This window comes from Callorhinchus milii, unplaced genomic scaffold (genome assembly GCF_018977255.1).
Source record: "Callorhinchus milii isolate IMCB2004 unplaced genomic scaffold, IMCB_Cmil_1.0 Scaffold5, whole genome shotgun sequence".
Taxonomy (NCBI): domain Eukaryota; kingdom Metazoa; phylum Chordata; class Chondrichthyes; order Chimaeriformes; family Callorhinchidae; genus Callorhinchus; species Callorhinchus milii.
The window spans coordinates 31,710,679-31,734,155 of NW_024704746.1; the positions used below are offsets into that span (position 1 = coordinate 31,710,679).

Here is a 23,477-nt window from a genome sequence, read left to right on the forward strand (position 1 = left end):
AGGTGCTTTGTGCTCCAAGCACAATACTGTACACAAGTACAACACTATGTGCATTATTTCCATGATGGTGGACTGTGAGAAAAAAAAACTGCAGTGGGTTTTGAAAAGGCCTCGGTTACTACCTAAGGGAAGCAGTAGCTTAGAATGTGATGGTGAGCCCTCGTGACTTGTAGCAACAAATGAGACCTGAATCAGAAAGATGTACGAAATACATTGCATCCACACAAATTCCACAACTTGCAATTCTTTCCTGATTGGTGAGCACAGGAAACAGGGCACACTAATTAGATAAGCATCCTATTACAGACTTTTTATTGGATAGTAACTTCCTCTCCACTACAAGTAAAGCTCCTGTAACATACATCCTACATAAAATGCCTCAAACTAGAGAAAGAAATAGCGGACATTATAAAGTTTGGTGGAGGGAAGAGGGAAAGAAGAGACTAGCAGGGACCACTGAAGCAGCTTTACAATTGGAATTCTCCAGTTACAATTTGATATTTTTAAAAAACAATGTTTATTCTAAATACTGAATGAAAACTTATAGGGCTGTTCAATTAAATAAACTGGAGAAATTAATCAGTCTAGTTTCCTAGCACTTTATCATGTCTCAGTAAATACATTTATTTGACTGATTTTTTTCTTTCACCCCACCCTCAAAAAGAACACTTTAGTTAATATAATTGAAAGGACTTCAAATATATGCTGGAAAATATTATTGGTTTCCAGAAATTTTAAATTTTGGCAACCAAGCTTCATTGATCAGTGAGAGATGGTAATGTTCAAACCCAATCCTTAAGTCATACAAAGTTTTGTTTCATTGCTTTGGTTTGTTTTAATTTCATGTTTGTTGAGCTTTGCTTATTTTCTTGTTTGTGTTGCTGCTTAATGTGCTGTAGTACCTCAAATCGGTTTTCGACGGGGGACAATGCTGAAAGAGAAAAAGAAAGTGTTCCTTCAGCGCTTGCTTCAACTGGCACTGGGTCAACAACAGAGGTCAGGGAGAGACGCAGGTGTGTAGTCTTGCTGCTAACATTGTTACTCAGCTTCAGGAGCTTGGTTGCAAAATTTAGAAACTTTCTGTGTTCCCAAATTAATAAGTACGCTTTACAATTTGTATACAGAAAAATTTAGAATAGTGGCACGCTCAAGAGGGAACACAAAGGTGTAATTTGCAATATTTGGATAATGTCCCACATCATCAGAGGCACAAAAGTTCTCGTGGTTATAAGATTTTAAATTTTTAAAAAAAAATTAAGATTCTGCAGAATTTTGCAAATTTCTTACTTTCTGTCTTATTTTCGAAATTTGCAGTTTTCTGGAGTACTTACATTCTTTGCAATCTCTGGAAATATACCCTTTTGAGTCTGTTTTACTCCAGTTGAAGGGTGTCCAAGGACTTCACTGAAGGATTGATGTCTGATTCAATCATTCAAGCTTTATCAAGGAACCAATCTTTCTAGGAATTGAGTCATTGTATATTACAATGCAGTTTAAGACTGTTCACACAGCTTCAGGGAAAAGTGGGGAGTTTGATATTCTTTCAGTGATAATATGCTGCATAACTAGTATTTGTTGTGGCCTATTTAATTTTGTTGCATTTGATCTTGGAAGTTTTTGCATGAAATTAAATTGGGGAGTTGAAGAAAATAAAAAGATTGACCAAAAAGGTCAATCTTTTTGTGTTCAATATAAGAATATCATTGTTTGTGACTTAACAAGGTTCTAACCTGCTTGTAAGGCTCAGATGATAAGTCATCTGAACCTAGAAAATGTAAGATTTGAACAAGACCATTGTATAACACGTAAGTACCCTATTTGTCTTTGGGAGCGTTCCCATTTGCATATTGCCCTTTAGCCTGCTGATCTTTATGTAACCTTCATTCACGGTATTTAGGTGAGGGAACAATATGATAGATTTGAGATATAATAGGATAACATTTACTTTATAACTTACTTTCTTTATAATTCTCTCAGTCTCTGTACAATGGAAGACAGTAGAAAATAGTGGAATAAAGTTTATTACAGATGAGAAAAATAGAAATGCTGAAAATCTGAAATAACCCCAGGAAATGCTGGAATCGCACAGCAGGTCATCTGAAAGAAAATGATGGTTTTGCGTGTATGATCCTTTACCTTTACCAAATGCAAGGATTATTATTTATTTATCTGACTTCTTGAATTGTCTGATGAGGAGGACACCTAAAAAAATAGCCTGTCTTTTTTAATTTTGAATGATTGCTTGTGTGTTTCTAGTTCTCTCAGAGATTCCAATTATTTCCTCTTTACATGTTAAGCCCACATTCCTCAATAGGGCATGTACAAAATAGTTTTGTTGCAGACAAAGGAAGGCAACGGCAGCAAGTTCGTTGGAATGTCAATGAAGAATACAATGTTAATTCCTTAAACTAGGACCACCTGGTATAGCATAGTTTATAGGTCCAACCACATGTCTAATGAACGTTTAAATCAAAGCTTTTTGCCATAGTGAACAGTCTGAGTACACTACAATCTTCAGTGACTCATCATAAATGCTATGCATAGAAGCAACTTATTTCAGTTTTCATGTAATAAGAGGAGCAGTATTATCTGAATTTCTCTTGTAATTTTGACCAGTTATCAAGGCAAATAAATGGTCACCATCACCTTCAGATGATCTGCATATTACATGTTAGTCTAATTCTCAAGGGTAGTTGACTGTCACACAGTTTTTTAGATATTGAGTAGAAACATTTTGTTATGAGTGTCTAACTACCTGTGAGATGGAATATATTTTTTAAGTTTTAACAGGAAAAGTTGATTTCACATTTCAAAAAAAAGCCTGAAATTGGAACTTTCTTTGCACTTGTTACAACAGTAAATTAAGCAAATATATAGAATGTTTGACTAACTTTCAATATTTTAAGCACCGTACATCTTATTCTCTGACCTTTTAAAATTAAAATATAATAGGTCATATTTAACCCCTGTCCGAGATGAAGAGTCTGAATCGCAAAGGAAAGCCAGATCCAGGCAAGCAAGGCAGTCAAGAAGATCAACTCAGGCAAGTTTTCATTGCTCACTTTTTTCACTTGGATTACAATTCATAGGTTATATATAAAGAAAGGTTCTGTATCAAATAGGATTATGATGAAACTGGATTTTTGTCTGAGGTTCAGTATTCATTCAAATTTTAAATCTCAAGCACTACTGCACGCATATTGTGATATTGAAAATTCCTATTGCTGATGTGCTCAAATATGTTCATTCAATCTGGTGACTCAACGCTCTTGCTGTTGCATGAAAAAGTCTGGTCTGCGTACTTTGGTGTGCATCTGATGTAAAATTCTATCAAAAAAAGTTTTTTTTTAAAATTACATTCATTGCTAAAAGACTTGGCACTTAAAAATGATTTGTTCATTTAGAATTGAATGTTAATTGCATTGTTTAAAAAAAAATGCTATGACCTAAGAGTGAATGGTGAATACAAATTATTGCAGGGTGTAACGCTGACAGACCTACAAGAAGCTGAAAAATCAATAGGTAGGAGCCGTGTAGATCGTCGAACTCGAGAACAAGAGGAGAAAGAAAAGGAGGAGAAGGAAAAACAAGACCGAGAAAAGCAGGAAGACAAGAAAGAAATGGAGTCACGAGATGATAGGCAAAGGTTCACTAGAAATTTTGAAGAGGTATTTTTAATATAAAAAACAAAGTTTCTCCCCCATCCCCTCAAAATCTTGTTTGCTTATACAGACTCGTGCTGGATTACATCTGTATGCTTGCCATTGATATATTTTTCATATGTGAGCTCAGAACGTTGAGCACTAGTAGCCTATGTGCAACTGTGGGGCTTTGCAACTGAATCCAAGTCTGTCCTCGCCTGCTCCATCCAGCAGCTCTGGCCTGTTACGGTGCTCCTATCATGATTTAGGTTCAGCGAACTCAGAAAACCGTGGAGGTCAAACCACGGAATCTTTGTGGTCTTTGTCTCAGACAACAGTGGAGCAGATTACTCGGAAGGGTGATTGAAGATAGGATGTTGGATTCATTAACCAATTTGTATAATCGGAAGGCAGTAGGGTGGGTGTTCTGGAACAATGAGATCAAATTATTTGAATAATTATTATTTGTCTGAATCTCTCTTGTGACCTTGTACATTTAGGTGGATTCAGCCACAGAACCATTGAAGATGTATCAGTTTTTTTTTCAGTCATTGCATAATGTTTGGAATGAAACATTTGGAGTGAAAATTAGTACCATGAATAAATTGAGATTCTGAATCAAAATGTCAATAATATCCATGAATAAGTGAGAAATAACATTTAAAAGCTGCTTTAAAAATAGATTTTAATAAGTATAAACAAGTAAAAAAAATGTAAATGTAAAATAGTTGCACAATCCAATCTTTTTCTATTTGTTTTAAGCCTTATCAACGCATCAGACCGATTACTACATCATCCTCAACTGCCCCAGTTTCTACTACCAGCAGCTCCATATATTCAGTGTCTCAGATAAATAGACCCAACAGTCTTATTGGTATTACGTCAGCTTACTCGCCATACTCCCGGAGCTCTCGAGATATTGATAAAGGTAACATCCAGCAGTTTGTGTGTATTCTTTAAAACAACCATTACAGGTGACTATAATGTGAATACAAGGCCCTACTTTCAATAGCACTTTCTTTTTTTGCAACAATAAGTAATTTATTAACACAGTATTTTGTCCACCAAGGATTACCCTACCTGTTGTAGCTTTCGCTCCTTTGTTCTAGGTATGTCTCTTTAGGGCCTGTTCAATCCCAGCCAGAGATGACATCTGAATGTCCCATGTTAGCAGGAACCCAATTCTTGTTTCGATAATTTTTCCCATAAACCCAGTTCCTTAATCAGTGTTTTGGCTGTAAAAGTGTATTCAAGTGTCAGAAATAATACTTAATACGACAGTAGTTTAAATCGAGAAATCAATTGGATGTGGATCAGTCCCTTTATAAAACTTGACAGCATTGCTAACATGCGTTGATTCACCTTTTTATTTTAATTCGATGGATGTGGAAATGGAGTTTATACACATACAGTAATTCACATAGACAAATATCAATCATTATTCACTAGAAGGAGAGAGGAAGGAAGATGAGAAAGACGGAGAAGAGAGATTGGATGAGAGGTCACAAAACAAACCATCAATAAGAGATCGGCGGCGGCCAAGGGAAAAACGGAGATCTACAGGAGTTTCTTATTGGACTCAGGATGTAAGTGCTTTATGTGTTCATGAAACTTTTACAGCAATATACTCATGAATATTCAAATACGCGCTTCCTTCTGAAACAAACCTGCATATTTCTTCTCTAGTTAGCACCAGTTCTTACTGTAACCTCCACACAGAAAGTTCTTATTTCTTGCCGAGCCTTTGGCGATTTGCATTTATAGGGGAAATCCCATTAGTGGCAGACATCGCTAAAGATGATGCACGTCTTACAATCAAGTTTTGTAAGACGTGCATCACCTGACAGCATCAGCATCCAAGGCTGCACTCCCCACCTCTCAAAGCCAGTCAGGAACCTTGGTGTTCTGTTCGACCCTGAGCTGTCCTTTCTTCCCCACATCCGCGCCACAACTGGCACTGCCTTCCACCACCTCCAGAACATCGCCAGACTATGGCACTACCTCACCCCTCGCGCTGCTGAAACTCTGGTCCACGCCATTATCACCTCAAGGCTGGACTATGGGAACTCTCTCCTCGCCGGCCTTCCCGGCCCTCCCTCCACAAGCTGCAGGTCAATCAGAACTCTGCAGCTCGTGTACTGTCCCGCACCAGGCTTCGGGACCACATCACTCCACCCTCGCTCGCCTCCACTGGCTCCCCATCCCCCAGAGGATCGAATTCAAGACCCTCATCCTCACCTACAAGGCCATGCACGGCCTCGCTCCCTCCTACCTCTCCGACCTACTATCCCCCTACCTACCTGCCCGTACCCTCCGTTCCTCTGGCTCCGGTCTGCTCCACATTCCCCGCCCTAACCGCCCTACCATCGGTGGTCGGGCCTTCAGCCTCTCAGCCCCCAGGCTCTGGAACTCCATCCCCCAGTGCCTTTGCCGCTTCCTCCCTTTCCTCCTTCAAGGCTGGTCTCAAGACCTTTCTCTTCAACCGTGCCTTCATCTCCCCTCTCGACTCTCTACCCCCTCCTCGCTCCCTCCCTTCCCTCTCCTCACCCTGACCATTTCCCCCCTGCTCGGGTCCCGACCCAACTGTCCGGCACCTTGGGACGTCCTCCCGACGTGAAAGACGCTCTATAAATGCAATCTTGTTGTTGTTGTTTTTTAAAATGTCTTGTTGCTCAATTATTTATTCATGTAGTTTCCATATGTTTTAGTCCAGTTTTAAAACGTATTACATATACTTCAGTTGTACTATAGTTTTTCCTCCATTTGTAGGTTGGTTCACCGAAGCTCACAATTCACCATCAGTTAATGAATTGTAGGGCTATAGTAAAGGAACACATTGCGCAATATCAAAGTACATTCGTTGTATTGCTCCTTTGTAGTACATAACAATCTTTATAAATCTTTTAAAATATTTCCTAACTTTAATTTTGTTTTGTTCAGAGTGATGAGAATGATCAAGAACAGCAGTCTGATACAGACGATAGAACAAGCAAAGAGAGTCAGGTAATTTTTTCTTCCATGCTGTAGGCCTTGAATTGTTTATTTTGGAATGGAAACAAATTTTGGAATGCATAAATCAACATAGCCCTCTGGGTTAACTTGTATGTTTATTTGGGGGATGGGTTATTTTGGAGCTAGTGTTATTTGGACTCCTACACTAACTACATTTCTTTTTCAAGTTGTGAATATTTTTGCAATATCCAGCATTTTTGCAATATGCAGCATTTGTTTAAGTGGTTGAATAGAAATCTGCCAAATCATATCAGCAAATTTCCATTAATGTAATCTCACTGGGTTGCCAGTAGATTTCAATAAGTTGCCTCTATGGTTTAAAAAACCTTTATGGATATTCTTTATACTCACAGTGAAATGGCACAATTTGGAGGAATATTGATTCCTCAAAATGATTACTTTGAAGGTTCTCCAGAATTTCTGATGGAAATCTTATGCTAAATTTACTATAATCGTAAGGGTTCAGAGTAATGTGGTTTAATATTATGCAAATTTATTGTGGTTTGGCTTTCATTATACCTATTCCATTCTGTCCTTTGCCAGCATTGCTTTTAATGGTGGCAGATTTTAAATTGGATTAATTAAACTGTTACTGCAATGGGATATGTGTTTATGTCATTGTTGCCAGTTTATTACTGTGTTGAACTGCTGATTCCTGTAAACTGATTGACCAATTTGCAGGATGTTTTTNCCAATTTACATGTTGTTCTGATCATCGTATTGGATCACTACGATTTTCTTTTTGATTAAAGTGAAACCACTGATTGTTGCATTGTAGGAATGAAATGATCTTTCAGGCCATTTTCTTTTGCAGATTTTAGTTCTTAAATAGTTCAGGAAGATTAGTTTGATTTTAATGGGTTATGACATCAGCTAAGTCAGTGACTGATGGTCTTGGCATATGCTCAAGAATCTGAGCTCTGAATCTGAGAAAAGCGACACATAGGGTGGAATAATGAGATTGGAAGCTACCTTGACGCCTGTGGCAAAATAGAAAGTCGGCTTTTAATCCCTTCCATCCATAGAACTGTGCCTCAGCAGAAGTCCAGACTAGTAAGAATTTGACAGCATCACTGCCCATTAATTTCCAGGCAGATGTCACTGAGCTGGAATAGAGACATTGGAAAGCTTCACATCTCAAGTAATTGTCTAAAGATGTTTTCAAACCAAAAGTGTAGGAAAAATTTTGCTTTACAACTGTGAGAATATGAAAATATTTTGAGTTAACTTCTAGAAGGTTCAATCCAAAAAATTCTGACAATTCTTAAGTATTTAAAATGTACCTAATTTGACTGAAAAAGATGTGTTCATAAAATTTGACCTTATCTCACCCTATAAAGACAAGTACTCAGCTAGTTTCTTCATTAATATTTTGTGGGAATGGATATTAATCTTTCTATAACAGGCTAATGCGATAAAACATTTGAATTTTGATGGAAATGGGGCACGGTAGAAGAATAACATCTGCAAAACGTACAATGACCATGCTAATTAATTTACCTGAAAATCCATGCTAAATCAACCATCACTAACGGGTGAATTATGATGGATTTGGTGCAAGTAATCATTTACCATTGTACAATCACATTGGAATTGTGCTATTTTTTGCTTAGTATTTAAGTTATGTTTGTAGTTTAGCATAAAATATGCTTATTTTTATGGTTGCTATATTTTTATTTGAAACTCAATCATTCATTATTTCTCGGTTAGATGTTTGCACACTATTTCTAACCAGCTAAAATTTCAAACCACTTCATATTCTGTGGTTAGTATTAAGCGCTCCAAATTATGGTGGAAATTATCTTAAATGTTATTTTTTTGATTGATTGGCCGAGTGTTTAACTGTGCCTGGAATTAACAACACCAGAATGAACCATATGCATGGACATTCCCCTTCCTCTGGAACAGAATATGCACTCATCCCTCAAAGAGGTGCATCTTACTAAACTAATCTCATAGTATTAAGTATAGGTTAGCAAGAGCTTAGGCTTGGTGACTTCAGAATATGCGTTGGGCTTCTTTGCTGTAAATTAACCAGGTGAAACCATGTAATTTGCTATTGTGAACACTTGTTTCCCAAGTCTCCTCCAAAAGCTTTTTTTTTGGTAATGAATGTATTTAAATTGTTTCCTGTAATTGTAATATTCCATTTTTTTTCTCCTTCCAGAATGACAGACTTTCAAGGTATGTGTCTTTTAATTTTGTTGTACAATATATTGTGCATTGCAATTTACATTTATACAACACATTTCGTGTTGGGAGGAGTCGCTGAGTGTTTGTATTTAGTCTCTGCAATATTTTATGCTATTTCCTGCCACAGAGGAGACTGGATTTTGAAATTCCGTTGCCAGGCATGTCGCCTTGGGGCTGTTTCAGCTCCAGGGAGTGCCTGCTTACCTCTTCTTCCCCTGCCCCATAGTTGATCATTTGACATCCGACAAGTGCAGGTGGATGGCAGAAACCAGGAGCTCTCTGCAAGCTTCCTGATGGGCAGCTCAGCATGGACAGCTCAGCATGAAATGCGTGAGAGCATGGCCACCATCTTTCTGCCCATAGCTTGGATACACATCCCAACCAATTGAAGATAGTTCCCAAAGGCATTCTGAAACCTGAACACAACCTGTTGCAGATCCACAGTTGGAAATCAGCATACTCCATTCTTAAGTCAATCAGTATACTCAATTCTTAGATTAACATTTTGTAGATGACCCTTCATTAGAACAATTCTGATAAAGCACCTTCAGGAAAGGAAGAAAAATTCACCAAAAAGTATTATTTTAATAAAGTCTAATTATCAAATAACTGCCTGTCTTTCAGGTTTCATACAGGATACTCTAGCACGGGACATAATGATGGATCTGATCTGTTGGTTGGTCGAGCAACTTCATATTCTTACAGAGAGGGAAGGCTTTCATCACAGAGCAGGGCAGAAAAAGATGATACGTTGGATTATAAAAAGGTACCCATTTGAAATGGTTTATTCTGCATTAAACTGTTACAATAGTGCTGTATTTGAATAGTCTTAAGATTCAAATCTGATAATGCAGCACTATCTCTGAAATCTTTCAACATACTGCACGTACTCTTTAAGCCTTTGGTGGAGAAATGTCATTAGTGTTTTTGTTTGTGAGATTATTGGAAGGAACAATGCTTGAGATTTTGAATTTGAACCATTGGTTTTGCTGTTCTAGGTTTAGCATTGATTGAAATTTACTGTGTTTCACAGCTTTATGAACAGTTCCTGAGTGAAAATGAGAAGCTGAAGGCTAAGCTACATGACACAAACTTAGAATTGACCGAGTTGAAAGTGCAATTGGAGAAGGCTACTCAGGTACCTGGATTATCTCCCTTTATAAAGCATGATTTTTTCACTTTTAATCAACCTGTAAAAAGTTATGCCTCTGTAAGGTAGAACAAAAGTAATTTTCCTAAGTATCATTTAAATGAGCATTGTATCACAATTGCAAATACAGTAGAGCCTAATTAGGAGCCATTGTGGATAAGTAAACTGTGGTTAGTTAATCATCAGACAAAAATAAATTGGCTAGATTGTTAACCAAACAATTTTTCCATTGAGTGTTATACTGTCACTGTAGTACCACACTATGCCAACTTTATTTTCTCTGCCTTTCTCTTTTTCTCCAATTTTTTTTCTTGGTCTCTGTCTCATTGTTTTTCTTTCTGAGTCTTTACCTCGTTCTGACTGTTCTTTCTCTCAATGTGTCTGTGTGAAATTTTACACATGTTAACCTGTAAATTAGACCTCAATGATGAGGAGAAATCAAAATGTCTAACATGATGAGATTTTCATCGGTGATATCATTTATGCCAAGAGAAAATTATGGTTATTTGTGAACATCAAAGTGATGTTTATCAGGTGCTGGACGGTTGGAAGCTTTTTCCACATTATATTCTGATGCTTCCTGCTTGCCTGTGAACACTAATTTCTCACTGCTATAAATTATAACTTAAATCAGAAATTGTTTTTCCCTCATGACTGATGCCCTTGTAAAAATGATATTGAACAAATCTGATTGTTTGACTTGTGTTTAAGAAATGATGCATCTTAATAATTTAAATGATTTCATTATCAGTTTTATTTCCAAAATAGACTCATGAAATCATTGTATCTATGAACATTCAGTGCTAGAACACTTAACTTTTCATCTTATCAGATGTTTCACTAAACTTAAAATCTCCTCAGGTTCTTAGTTTCTTTAGCTGCGAGTCTAGCATCACGCTGACTTCAATATTGATACAGAATAAGCTTGTTATAATGCAGTCTGGTTCCAATAGCTTCATTATAAGTGAAGTGCAAACAATAGCTAATTTAACCTGAAGTGAGGTACCACAATACCATTGGGCACTATACCAAAGTCTCCGTAAACTGCCTTTAGTTTTAAACTGGAACTTGTATTAATTATTACTGAATAATAAATCAGTGCGGTAGGAATTGTTTTACTTTACAAGCTTGACACCCTTCATCTGATGAGTTTGAGGAAAGTCCTTACTTGATGTGCACTTTGCAACAGGGTTCACTGGGCAGGTTTTGGAAATGGGACTACAATCTGGGATTGATTGTTAGACTTCTCCAATGTGAATGTCTCTACTAGAGGCAGTGGCTTCATCACCTGAGCTATTGAGGTAATGGAAACTTGTGATCTAATAACTGTTTTACAGAGGCACGAAAGAATAGCTGATCGATCACTGCTAGAGATGGAGAAAAGGGTATGTTTTGTACCAAAAATGTTGTAATAGTTATATTAGATATGCTGATATCACTGAAATGTAATTTAACAGACTTTTTTAAACTTTGTTGCATAGACAATTAAGTTGATTTACCAAATTGTTCCTATGCTATTGATTAGATCAGATTCCTTTTGATTGACTTCACATTATTAAATAAAAATAAAATTGAAGTGAATCGATTGAACTCGTTTTGAATAATTGTATAGTTTCAAAAGGTTAACTTTGCAATCCGATATTTACTTGATAGCACAATTTAAAATGTGATTTTCTTAGATCTTTTCCAGTCGGGCTCATGCTGAGTCTTTGTGGTTTGTGGTATGTAAGTAGATCTCACAATGCCTCCTGATGTAAATTGAGTGTAAATTATTATTGTTGATTCTTAGCATATGAGTTACCTGCTGTACATTTAACTTCTACTTCACCTGATCATTCTATTGTGCAAATTTAGCAATGACCAGATGTGCTATTAGGAATAAATTGTAGTTACAGGTTTGAAAAAAGAATGTAAAATACTTGAAATCCGCATCTGCATATGCTATTTTTATGATCTTAATGAATTTTAGTCTTCCTCCTCCCTCCATGTAGTGGTATACTTACATAAAAATGTTTTTGATATAATCAAAGCCTGCTTGAGCAGCTTATCCATCCAAGCAGGGGTGTGGTTGTACAAGCACCAACTACCCTCCAGTACCTCAGCAAAGTGGCTATTCATTATGCACGAGATTGGACATGAGTATTAAGAGGGAATGTGACATTAGGAGACATTGTGAGTGCTACTAACTCTGGGATCTCCATGCATTTTTTTCAAACTGGGCAATAACTTTACCAGCTGAGCAATCAAAGTTCTCTGAAAATCTTTTTATTTTTTGTATACAGCCCAATCCAGAATTCTGTTTCTTGTTTGAATGATCATCAATCTCAAATATTTCTAAAATACAGTAGTTGTATGTGCCAAACTGTGACTTTATTTTTATCCTTCCAAATAATACGTTTTGGAGATTGAATTATACCTAATATTGTTGACAAGTTAACTGAGTAAGCTTGAAGAAACTTAAGTGTTAGCCATCTTACTTTTGTTTTTCTGTTTTTCCCTTTTTTGGGGGTGGGAGAGAAGTTGGCTTGTTCGCTGTAGTGTAATGAAGTCTCAAAAGTCATGATTTTTTTCACTTGGCTTTGAACTTTAAAGTCAACTTTGAAACCTTTCCAGGAGTAATTTTCCCTGTCCTTGATTCTAATCTTTTAATCTGGATCACAGTAATGCCATCAAAATTTCAAACTTGTAGGCATACACCCTTGAATATGGAAAATTAACTCAGCCAGAGGCTTGAAAGAGAACTGACGAAGCAAGTTGCATATAAACTATGTGGGTTAGAATAACCTAAAGAGAGCCAAATCACTCCTTTTTGGTTTCTTAAGCAAAGATAATCACTTTGCTCAAAAAATGGAATATCATAGAGTTTCACCTCAGTTTAGCAGCTGCTGTTGTTTCCCTCCCCCTCCCATTATTCAATCTTAGGAAAGCATAAAAATACGAACCATTTGCCAGTTGGTAAGCTACCAAGTAGCCTATCATTATGGCTTAAATGAACATTGCATCCTTGCAGTAATAACATCTTTCGAGACCTCAGATAGATAGATGTCTGTGACATAGATGAGAGCAAGAGTGATGGATCTGTAGCGAATGCCTAACTGGGAATTTTTTGTAAAAAAATGGTTAATAAAGATGCTGATAGTGCCAAACTGAATCATACAGATTAGGAAGGCTGCAGTTTGATTCCCATTCCATACTGAGTGAGGCGATCTCAGTCATGCAGTTGTTGGTTAAGGTTGGTACAATTGGCCTCAGCCCCCCATCTGCTTGAAAAGGGAAAATTATCCTAGAGTTCCTCTTCTCTATATATTGTGACTCTGCTGGTAAGTAAACATGTTGGAGATTGTATTTGTTGTTAAGTCTGCTGAAATTTTTTGAACTTTAACATTGTTTTGGTGCACACTTGAAGATTAACTATTTAGATGAGATACTGTAGCGTGGGAAATATCCATAAAATTGTATCCCACCAAAAGTCGATGTCTTCAGAAGGTTACAATTGGAAGAGATGAAAATAAATCTTTTCTTTCACATTCTCCAAATGTGCACTCCAATGTTCTCATTCAATTTATGTTGTGATATTCTACATTGCGTGAAGCTTGTTTAAAAACTACTTTATGTTTGCTGGGGTTGCAACTCTTTATAAAAATTGTTTCCGAAGATTTTTTTTTCGACTAAGTAGCCTTAAATGTATTTTCAAATGTAAAGTACAAATTGTGTAACAATTTTGCTATTGTTAAGCAGGAAAGAAGAGCTTTAGAAAGGAAGATATCTGAAATGGAAGAGGAGCTCAAGGTAAACACTTGTTCCTCTTGATAAATGTTCTCTTTATAACAAAACTTAATGCATGAAAAATAGGTTAATTACGAATGATAATTATGTCTTGTAAAAAGCCTGTCGAAGGCTTCTTGTGTTAAAGTAAGTTTAGATTGGCACTAAGCAAAATGAAAAGGAAACTGGTTTTCATTTGCAGAAATATAATGTATACTCCAGGAATTATGCACAGAAAAATAAAAATTCTGCAAGCAAAAAATGAAAATTATGCATAATTACACTTTTTTACAATTTAAATACAAAATAACACTGTTGTAGCCCAGAAGAGAATATGAAGCAGGAGATATTAGCTGCCTCCGTTGGAAGTGCAGAAAGTAACAGGAAGAGATGTGGAGTGGGATGTATGATGAGATTCGGCCATATTATGCAATAATATGCACCTACAAATGAAACGTGAGCGCATAATTGCGTAATTCCCTGGGTGTAATAATGTAAGCAAAATAAGATACCCCATTATAGTGAGCTTTGGTATAACACAAATTTGCTGAAAGCATGAAAGCAAAGTGCACCCCAATATTTACTGACCAAAAAAAATGAAATATATGCAGAAAACTGCCTGACTCACTTCAAATCTTGCTGTTCCACTTCAAAACATCAATTCAAGTTCTAGATTATTGGGTGTTTGCTGTTTCCTGCAGCAGTGACGCTAGTGAAGACCTGATGACTGGAAGTTGGTCATTTGTATTGGGGGAAGCCCCATTATAAAGCTTGTTGTGTTTTTATGGAGCCGAAACATCAGAGGGCTGTTGCAGGACTCTCTTGCTTTAGCTTCTGAGAAGGTGATGTGGGAGGTTATTAAAAAAAAACTATTAATCGTCTTAAAATTAAGGAACATTAGTTATCCTGGGACTCGCTGAATGGCAGACTAAACAGTTTGCTGGGATTGTAAAACCATGCTCATTAGTGTAATAAAAAACGTATTCTTACTCTGAAGGATTATACAATTCCTGAATTAATAATAAACCAACCACTGTGCTAAATATCATTACTGTCATGATATTTAATAAAGTGGTCGGTTTGTTATTAACTCGGGAATTTTATAATCCCCTTGTTTGATCTTGAAGTAAGCATCAATCCATTAATTATTTCTATTATGTTTAGATAAAAACCAGCTGCTTTGTAATGCATTCAGAATTGAGCCCTGATTTTCCTCTGTCAGCACAGCACAATAAGCCACAACCATTTTTATGTAACTCAATTGAGCTGATTTCGTCTAGTAGCCGTACTGTCTACCAAGGAATATTTAGTGCAAGCTACAATTCAAAGTTTTTCTGAACTCTGGATTTGACAAGATTTGGAATCCCATTTAAAAGTAAAGTGAGGGTTTTTTCAGCACAATTTGTCCATTTGGAGAATAATTATTCAACAGTTGTCTTGTCCCCTCTGTGCAACACCATGCTGTTTATTTAAGGTAATCCCTTCATCTTGGTCAAATAGAGAAAGGGATTTCTGATCCATTTCATAATACTAGTAACTCGAGGTCTTCGACAGAATGTTTGGCTTGACCAGCATACATCTGGAAGATTTCTTCCTATAAGTGAGACTCTAAATGAGGAGGCATCTTCAAGTCAGTTTCACAAACGTTTTTTTTAAGACGAACAGTGATTGCTTTCGGTGTAAAAGGTATAAAGGGTATAAACAATACCTTAGCTGTTAGAAATTTCCACCAGCTGCTTTCTTCTATCTGTTATGAAAGCTTTTTATCTCTAGAAATGATTGAACTACTTTGATCTGGTTTTGGCTACTGAGTTATTTTGTTGATTAATTGAGCTGTTTAAAAACCTACACAAACTAGTTTCAAACTTGACTGAAATTAAAAATTGTTCAAAATTTACACCTCTGAAAAAAGTTCTGGACCCAGGTGGAATTTCTCTTTCTCTCATCCCCTTCTTACAGGTCTGAGAACTAGTACTCAACAGAATGATTATATAGCTACCAAATTTTCATTCACATATTAAAAGGCATTTCGCACCGAGTCTGCTGAGCTATGCTAGGTTTTTCCTGTTGCAGTTGTTTCAGTGTCTATAAAGTGACTGAGGATCTCCTTGAGACTTGCAAAAAGTGTTACAATTAATGGTTTAAGACAAAGAGAGAGAACTCTTTCTCTCTTGCATAAACATATCCATTCTTTTGGATGCTGGGATTCACCTGCGGCTTTCAGCAATAACAACTGGAATGTATACTGCCCTCTTCACGCAGAGTAGCATCCCAAAACACTTGATAGGTTACCATATCGTAGTAGAGTATACTAATAATAACCATACCATAGATTTCTTCTACTGCATATGAAAGCTGCTTCATTTGAAATGATCAAACTGCTTTGATCTTTTTTTTACTGCTGATTGCTTCCAGATGCATGCTGGTCAAGCCTTGGGAGCTTTAAAAAAAATCCACAGCTCCTGGCATTTTGCAAAAAGAAAACATTTTGGTCAACTTTTACGTGGTTGCTCTGCCCTCTGAATTCTATCGCATTTCTATTCTTAGGGTTTCAGTGTTTTGATAGGATCAAGCAAGCCATCCATCAATGAAATTTCTCACAGTACATTGCGAGCCAACCAGTGCTTTGACATACATCAGTCAATTATGTGACTTTGGGCTATTAATGCATATCCAAGAAACAAAATATCCAAAAGGTGGTTATGGTAACCAATTGATGTCTGGCCCTAAGTATCTTTCTTGGATGACTGCTCCTGATTCTTTTCATGTCAGTGAAAAAATTAGCAAAACACACAAAACATATAAGCTTTTGCATCTGCAGTATTTTTTAGGGGGAGTATGGGACCTTATCTCATGTCTTATCTAAGATTTAAATGTTTGTTTTTTTACCTATCCAAAGACATTTGACTGCATTATTATCCTGTTTAACCTGAAAAATACCTTTAATGAGCACAGAACATGTTTTATTAATACTAATAATAACCCTGTTTTTAATATAGCGCCTCATTTGAGAGGATGTCTCAAAGCACTTGAGGCAAAGTGACAAAGCAAACCGCTGGATTTCCAAAAACATAGTGACTATTTTGTAGGTGAAAACCACAGCCAATTTGCACACAGCAATATCCCTTAAGCAGCCTTGAAGCGAATGATCAATTCTATCTGGGAGATGGTTGGGATAAACTCTGTTCTCTTTTTGATAGTACTTTGTGCCTTAATATCCTTCTGAACAGGCAGATGGGATCTTGGTTTAATGTCTTTTGGAGGATGGTATCCCTGACATTGCAGCACAGCCACAGCACTGCTTGGGGGTGTCTATGATGATTTCAAAGTTCTGATGTGGGGCAACGCTTCGGACTCAGAGAGAGTGCTACCAACCGAGCTAGGCTGACACTCTTTTGTCTGTAGAGAACCAGAGTATGTAGGAATGTGGATTCAGTTTTGTCGAGAGTCTATGAAAGATCAATATAAAAATGCCAGCCAGTGCTTATCAATCATTTATAATAATAATAATCCTTGCATTTTGATGCAGTGCCTTATTACGTCTTCGAGACGTCTCGAAGTACTTCACAGAATATACTGTAAAGTGAACTGACTATATTTTGTGAGCGAAACACTGCAGCCAATTGTGCTAAAAAAAAATTAGAAGTGATTATTACCCCCGGAAAAGCGATCCGTCAATCGTCTAACAACCGGATTCCCATTTACTGTTAGGTAAACAGAGCCGTGTGGAGTAAGGAAATTTGCCCAATGTTTCGCCCTGCCCGGGAATCAAACCCAGGTCGTCTCGCTTGCGAGAGTGCTCTAATCACTAGGATACAGGACTCCACATATTTATTAGTAATCAGCAGACAAGAGGAAAGTCCATGCACCTCATACTGCTGTGGTTTTATGTATAATCTGTTAAGAACTAAGGTAACCACTTGATCATTTTTGTACATTTAAATGATTGTGAACCCTTTCCTCTGAAAACAATACATCACTATCACTCATAAGAAATGCTAGACGAAAAAAGACCAAGGTCCATCTAGTTTGCCTTCCACCTTCCTAGCAGTCGCATGTACATATGCCCCAAACTACCTATGTACTGTATCCCATACTGATATTTCCTAAAAGAAAACTTATCTAACCTGTGTTTGAATGTAGCATTGTGTTCTTCCTCAATTTAACTCATAATTATTACCCCCCAAACCCGTTAAATAACAATGGTGATAACTGAATTGGAGTGGTTGCATTCCAATTTCACAAGCAGTGACTATTATACCAAGGAGATATTTATGAATCCAAATGGACAGAAGACCCAAACTTCAGGTATGCAGGGAAACCTTAGATTATAAAGTGGTATAGTATATAATCCGGGATCACATTACAAATTCCAATCACGACTTGAAAATCTCTTGTAAGAATGTTTTTGCCACTATTTATGCGAAACTGCATGCGTGACATTGTGCCACATGGAAAATCGGGCCTCAAGTATCATTTTATTCTGAATCCTTTTTCTTTATGCCTGCTTTTCATTCTGCTTTCCAATTCTATTTCTTCTCCCTCTGTTTTGATCCCTGCAGAACCTGCGTCAAGTAAAGCAGATTCAGACTTTGAAGCAGTTAAATGAACGGCTGCTGGCTGAGAATAGGGCTCTGACCAGAGTGGTTACCAAGCTTTCTGAGTCCTATAGGCAGCTCCATGCTGTGGACTTGTAGCTCCTTTCCTTTACTTCATTACTGCTTCCCTTCACAGCCAGGCAGGTGTTACCTTCAGTTAGCTTTCTGGTCCCACCTTTGTTCCCTTTGGGTGAGGACTGCTTTTTTTCTTTGCTACAGTGCTTCATCTAAAACTCTGCTTTGTGCATGTCTTGCTTCTTTGTGAGTTGGGCAGTTATACATAACTTGTACATTTTTGCTCCTAATGTGATTTCCTACCTATCCCAGTACTCCAATGTGGTTCATTTTATTTTGGTAAGTAAACTTGCCCGAGTTAATCCAGGAACGCAACATAAGGTTGAATAGTAAGTAAAATCTAGCCACAAATCTTATAGTTGTATTGCGTTGATCAGTGGTGATTGTACAAGGCCAAGACAAAATGCATGGCTTTTAATTTCACTGGAATTGCTATGTCTGTAACATTTAAATTGCCATCTTATTTTTGTGGAACATTCAGTTGTGGTTGTTTAAAATTAGGGTTAGAGTTTTCCAAGCTTGTTGTTTTCAATGTGGTTAAAATTGTGAAGGGCTCAGCGAATTTTTCTTACAAGCAAATATTTATTGTATTTTCAGCTTATTCACACTTATATAGACATAGGAATACGAGCGTAATGTAATAATGTTATGAAGCTTACTTTACGAGTCAAATGGACATTGCTGTAAAAATGTTGAGTCCTGGTCAGTTATGAGTTGATTGATTTATGTAAATTATCAATTGGGTATGTTTTGGGATGGGTGAGATATTGATGCAGTGTGGAATATCTTGTGTATTAGTCATAAATAGTCTTTATATTCCATTTTTACAATATTTCCTTTAACAACTGAACAGTAGATATTATTTGCAATTGTGTGTTTCTTAATGGATTGTATATTGTGCGGGAAATGTTTAATTAGATCTTGCAATACAAGTGCAAGACTTTTCAATATGATTGAATTGTCACAATTTTGACTTATTAATTTATACTGTAGCAGTAATATATTTGTTTCCGTCTTCTAATAAATTAGCCCATTTTACACTGATCACTGCCTTTAAAGCCGTTTCAGGCGAGGTGTGCTTGTCAAATCACAGTACTGATCCAGAGTTGGTTAGAAAATTAAGATGATTACCTTCTTGATCTGTTCCAAAAAAAGTGAGCTAAGTATTGGTAGTCTGGGTGATCAGTGTGCATCGGGCTAATTTATTAGAAGAGGGAGAAATTATATTGCTGCTACTGTATGAATTAATAAATATGTCAAAATTGTGACAATTCAGTGTAATTAAAATAAGCATGAAATGTCTGCACAGCAAGCTGTAGTTTTTTTTACTGATTTGTGGTGGCTGGTGGGAGGAATAGAGAATTCCATTTTGACTCCTAACCGTCCCATTTGATGGGATGTAATTCTCTGCATGCGTTGCAATGTAGTTTGAAATGCTCAGTGTGTATTTAGGATGGTTGGATTTGGCTCTTAAGTAATAGTGAAGATCAGATGTAACACGCTTACTGTAGTCATTCTGTATTTTTTCCCTAACTTATCCCAGGTCATTATAACACTTCAGAATTCTGAAGGTTACCAAAATGCAGTTGGAACTTTAGACAGCCTATTTATACAACCTCTTTTTAATATGTTTTGTTGTTGTGTCCTGTGTACTTTAAAAGCTAAAAATGAATGGTGGAAATTGCATATTCCTTCCACATTCTAGTTACATTTCAATTTATGGGATATAATAGGTAATTACTATTTTGTTAACTTTTTTCTACGTATATCCAATACAGTCTGTGTATTCACTACAGATGTTACCAGACCTGAAAGCAGATAACCAGAGGCTGAAAGATGAAAACGGAGCCTTGATCAGGGTCATCAGCAAACTTTCCAAGTAAACCGGATTAAACCCGCTGTTATTGCCACTGCATGATTGTTAACTGATCACTCAGCTCTGATGGATTCTTATTGCATTCGTTCGTTCAGCAAAAGGAGATTGTAACATTCGGTCGCCCGGGCCTACCACCTTTTGAGAGAATCCTCTTTCCTGCACCTGTTTTAATGACTATATATTATGATAAAATAAATAAAATATATACGGTCATTATTTTAACAGAAGCTACAACTGCTGAAGAAATGGAACAACTGAAAAATCTTGTTTACAATATGAGGAAAGTGTTTAAGGCCAGAGACGCCTCGGATATTAAACCAATACGCCTTACCTGTACATAAACACTTGCTCAACAAGCAGCTTTCAAAATGTCACATCAAAGACAGTTAAGAATGCAACACATTTTATTGTGCCACAGAATTGTGTTCTTTTCCTTTCTTTACAAGCTTAGAAGTGTTTGAAATGTGTGCTAACCACCCATGTGCCAGTTTAAGTTCGACTGTGTTCGAAGAACTATCAAGTTTGGGGGACAGTGCGTCCAAGCCAGATAAAGGAGGTAGTTTCAAATTAAAATTTGCCCTCCGTATTGAGCAGATAAGATAGACTTGGTGGAACATTTGCTTTCACTGTATGTGCAATATGCATTTCTTCTAAGACGCTTTAACAAGTCAGTTGAAGCAGTTTTTTATGAACATTTTGTTGGCCTTCATTGTCACCATTTTTAAGTTGTAGTGTAAGTTTGTAGGAAATCTGTAATCTCCACTTTCATTTTAGCAGGTACTGTTGTATATGTATATGTACTGTTTTAAGTTTCAGAGCACCACATTTACATAATGGCTACAGAAAACAGATTGCGCCAAAAAGGTGCATTTTTTTTTAAAGAAACTTGAGATTTTATTGCTAAAAAGTGCATGTATACATGGAATGATTTCTTGGTAAAGTTGGGTGTCTGAAATGAAAACAGTTCTTTTGCTGATGATTTGAGATTTAAGTGTTCACAGCTGCAAAATGTGCATCAAAGTAAATAACTAGAGACATTCTCACTGCGTTTTGCATTCTGAGCACCGCATCCAGGCCAATAGTATTAGCTGAAGTAATATCACTAAAACGGCATTTGTCTGGGAAAGCTAACTTGTGCCCCTCACCTGCTTCTAAATCTATTGGGGGTAATGAGGCCACGTGAAGAATAATTAAAAGGCTCAACACCATTATTGTATGAAGTCCTGAAATCAGATATTAAGTTGTACATTTTGGTGGCCCTTTAAAATGTCTTCAGTGAACACTCTTTATTTTAAATCAATATTTGCATTACCCCTAGTTTATTTTGAATATATTTAAACATCCGTACGACTTCATACGGCCGTATTATGTCAAATAAAACCACTGAAGAGTTCAAACATGCAAAGTCAATGTACATTGTAAAGCTTGTGGTAGTTATTGTATTATCATTAAATATATTAAATGTGAATTTATACCCCTTCATAAAAAACAAGGTCATTGTGTTGCATTGCTTGTAGTTTTCTGGTAAAGGAGGCATAATGTCCTTGTGTCTTGTTTCTGTGAATCGGATCTCTGCAGGTGCAAGGTCATGTTCTTACTACCACTCTCAGGAGTCTTGATTTTATTAAGGTACCAAGAGAACTCGGGTTTTCACATTAAAGTGGTATTTGGACTAAGTGATTGTTGGGTTGAGATACTCAGTGGTGACATCTTACTGTGGTATTCTATACATAAATGGAGATGCCAGAGGTTTGATTGAATGTAGTGGCCTGCTGGATAACAGCAATTGTCATATTGTGTGACTGATAACTAGCAGATTGTGGAATATGTTCCGCTAAGTTGGGTGCATGTGCAAAATTAACGTAGATGTTTCTAATATTTTAGTGTTTTATATTTAGGTTATTTATTCTTTATATCTGAATAAATGATATGGCTAGTGTGCTATGTCAGTTTTATTGGTAGTACTGAGCAGACCTTGTATCTGCACAAATCTGATTGCAAAAAACAGCTATTTTAAGAAAATTGTATTTTGACATATACAAATAAAAATTAAAATGTTGGCCTGTGTGATAATTATTTCATTGTAAACTCAGCAATTAAATACAATAAATACAACTTGAACTCAAAAGCATTAGAACAATCTCTCATGCATTAAAGCTTATTGTTTAAATGGTCCAGATACTTTTCAGTTGTTTGTCACAAAGCAGGGAAAAGGATGAGATTTCCAAAAAAGAGAATAATCTGATCCCTGCATCTAGAATTTTTAAATCTTGAAGCTGTAAGATTTTCCCTTACTGTGTCCTGTAAGATATTTGCTTTCACATACCTGCTTCAATTCATTTTAATTGAACATTGCATATACATAACTATTGTTACCCTCATGATTAAAATAAGTATTTTGAATTTTTCATGAGTTATTGGCTTTTATATTTTGCATTATCTGCAGGAAATCATTGTAAGCCACACAGTTAATTACATTTACCCACCAAAGGATGTGTTCCACTGGTTTCTCTGATGGAAGGTCTTTTGAAGCAATCTTCCTTTATTGCTCAATTCTCAGCCTGGTGTTGGAGGAAATGGTAGATGTCATAAATCTGACCTCACTTGGGAAAGGTTGGCTGAATAATACATTTCACCCTTTCAACAAGAATGGTGAATATTTGGACCAAATCTGAGGATTATCCTAGTATGCCAAATGTGTGGTTTGATTAACCATTTGCATGTGTACAGAAGGAATTTCAGATCCTTAATTAGGTGATAACCAGTGAAAAGATTGCATGTAATTCTGTAATCCTTTACATTGACTGTTAGTTACATATTTGAGAGCATCGCTATAATCTTTACATGTAGTTAATCCACCCCACCCCACACATTTTGTACGTGGACTGTTAAGCCATTCAGGGAAAGAAAATTCTTCATACAATTTTGTTCACTAATCCATGGATAGTAGCTCTCTTACATTGTGAAGTTTGGTGCACCAAACTTAATAATAATCCTTGCATTTGATATAACACCTTTCATGGCAGGAGAATGTCTCAAAATGCTTCAAAGAATATACTATAAAATGTGATTATATTAGGAGCCCATTTGTGCACAGCAATGTGCTACAAACAGTCTTGAAGTGAATGGCCAATGTTATTTGGGGGATTCTTGGCCAAAACACCCTA

General features: G+C 36.6%; 1 protein-coding gene across 3 annotated transcripts in view; it reads left to right on the forward strand.

Moving 5' to 3' along the window:
• The window catches only part of ppp1r12a (protein phosphatase 1, regulatory subunit 12A), a 69,189-nt gene extending 46,751 nt beyond the window's left edge, over positions 1-22,438 (forward strand). Inside the window, exons 15-28 of one of the 3 annotated variants that reach the window (XM_007895359.2) lie at positions 900-1,013; positions 2,953-3,043; positions 3,480-3,668; positions 4,404-4,569; positions 5,091-5,227; positions 6,582-6,644; positions 8,821-8,837; positions 9,471-9,612; positions 9,880-9,984; positions 11,334-11,381; positions 11,676-11,717; positions 13,735-13,785; positions 18,324-18,499; positions 20,231-20,288. In XM_007895359.2, the coding sequence (XP_007893550.1) occupies positions 900-1,013; positions 2,953-3,043; positions 3,480-3,668; positions 4,404-4,569; positions 5,091-5,227; positions 6,582-6,644; positions 8,821-8,837; positions 9,471-9,612; positions 9,880-9,984; positions 11,334-11,381; positions 11,676-11,717; positions 13,735-13,785; positions 18,324-18,458 (1,300 nt within the window). In that variant the 3' untranslated portion in view covers positions 18,459-18,499; positions 20,231-20,288. Of the gene's footprint in view, positions 1-899; positions 1,014-2,952; positions 3,044-3,479; positions 3,669-4,403; positions 4,570-5,090; positions 5,228-6,581; positions 6,645-8,820; positions 8,838-9,470; positions 9,613-9,879; positions 9,985-11,333; positions 11,382-11,675; positions 11,718-13,734; positions 13,786-18,323; positions 18,500-20,230 lie in introns of all 3 variants that reach the window. The other 2 variants (XM_007895361.2, XM_007895362.2) reach the window with 2 other exon arrangements.
• Positions 22,439-23,477: the final 1,039 nt, after the last annotated feature.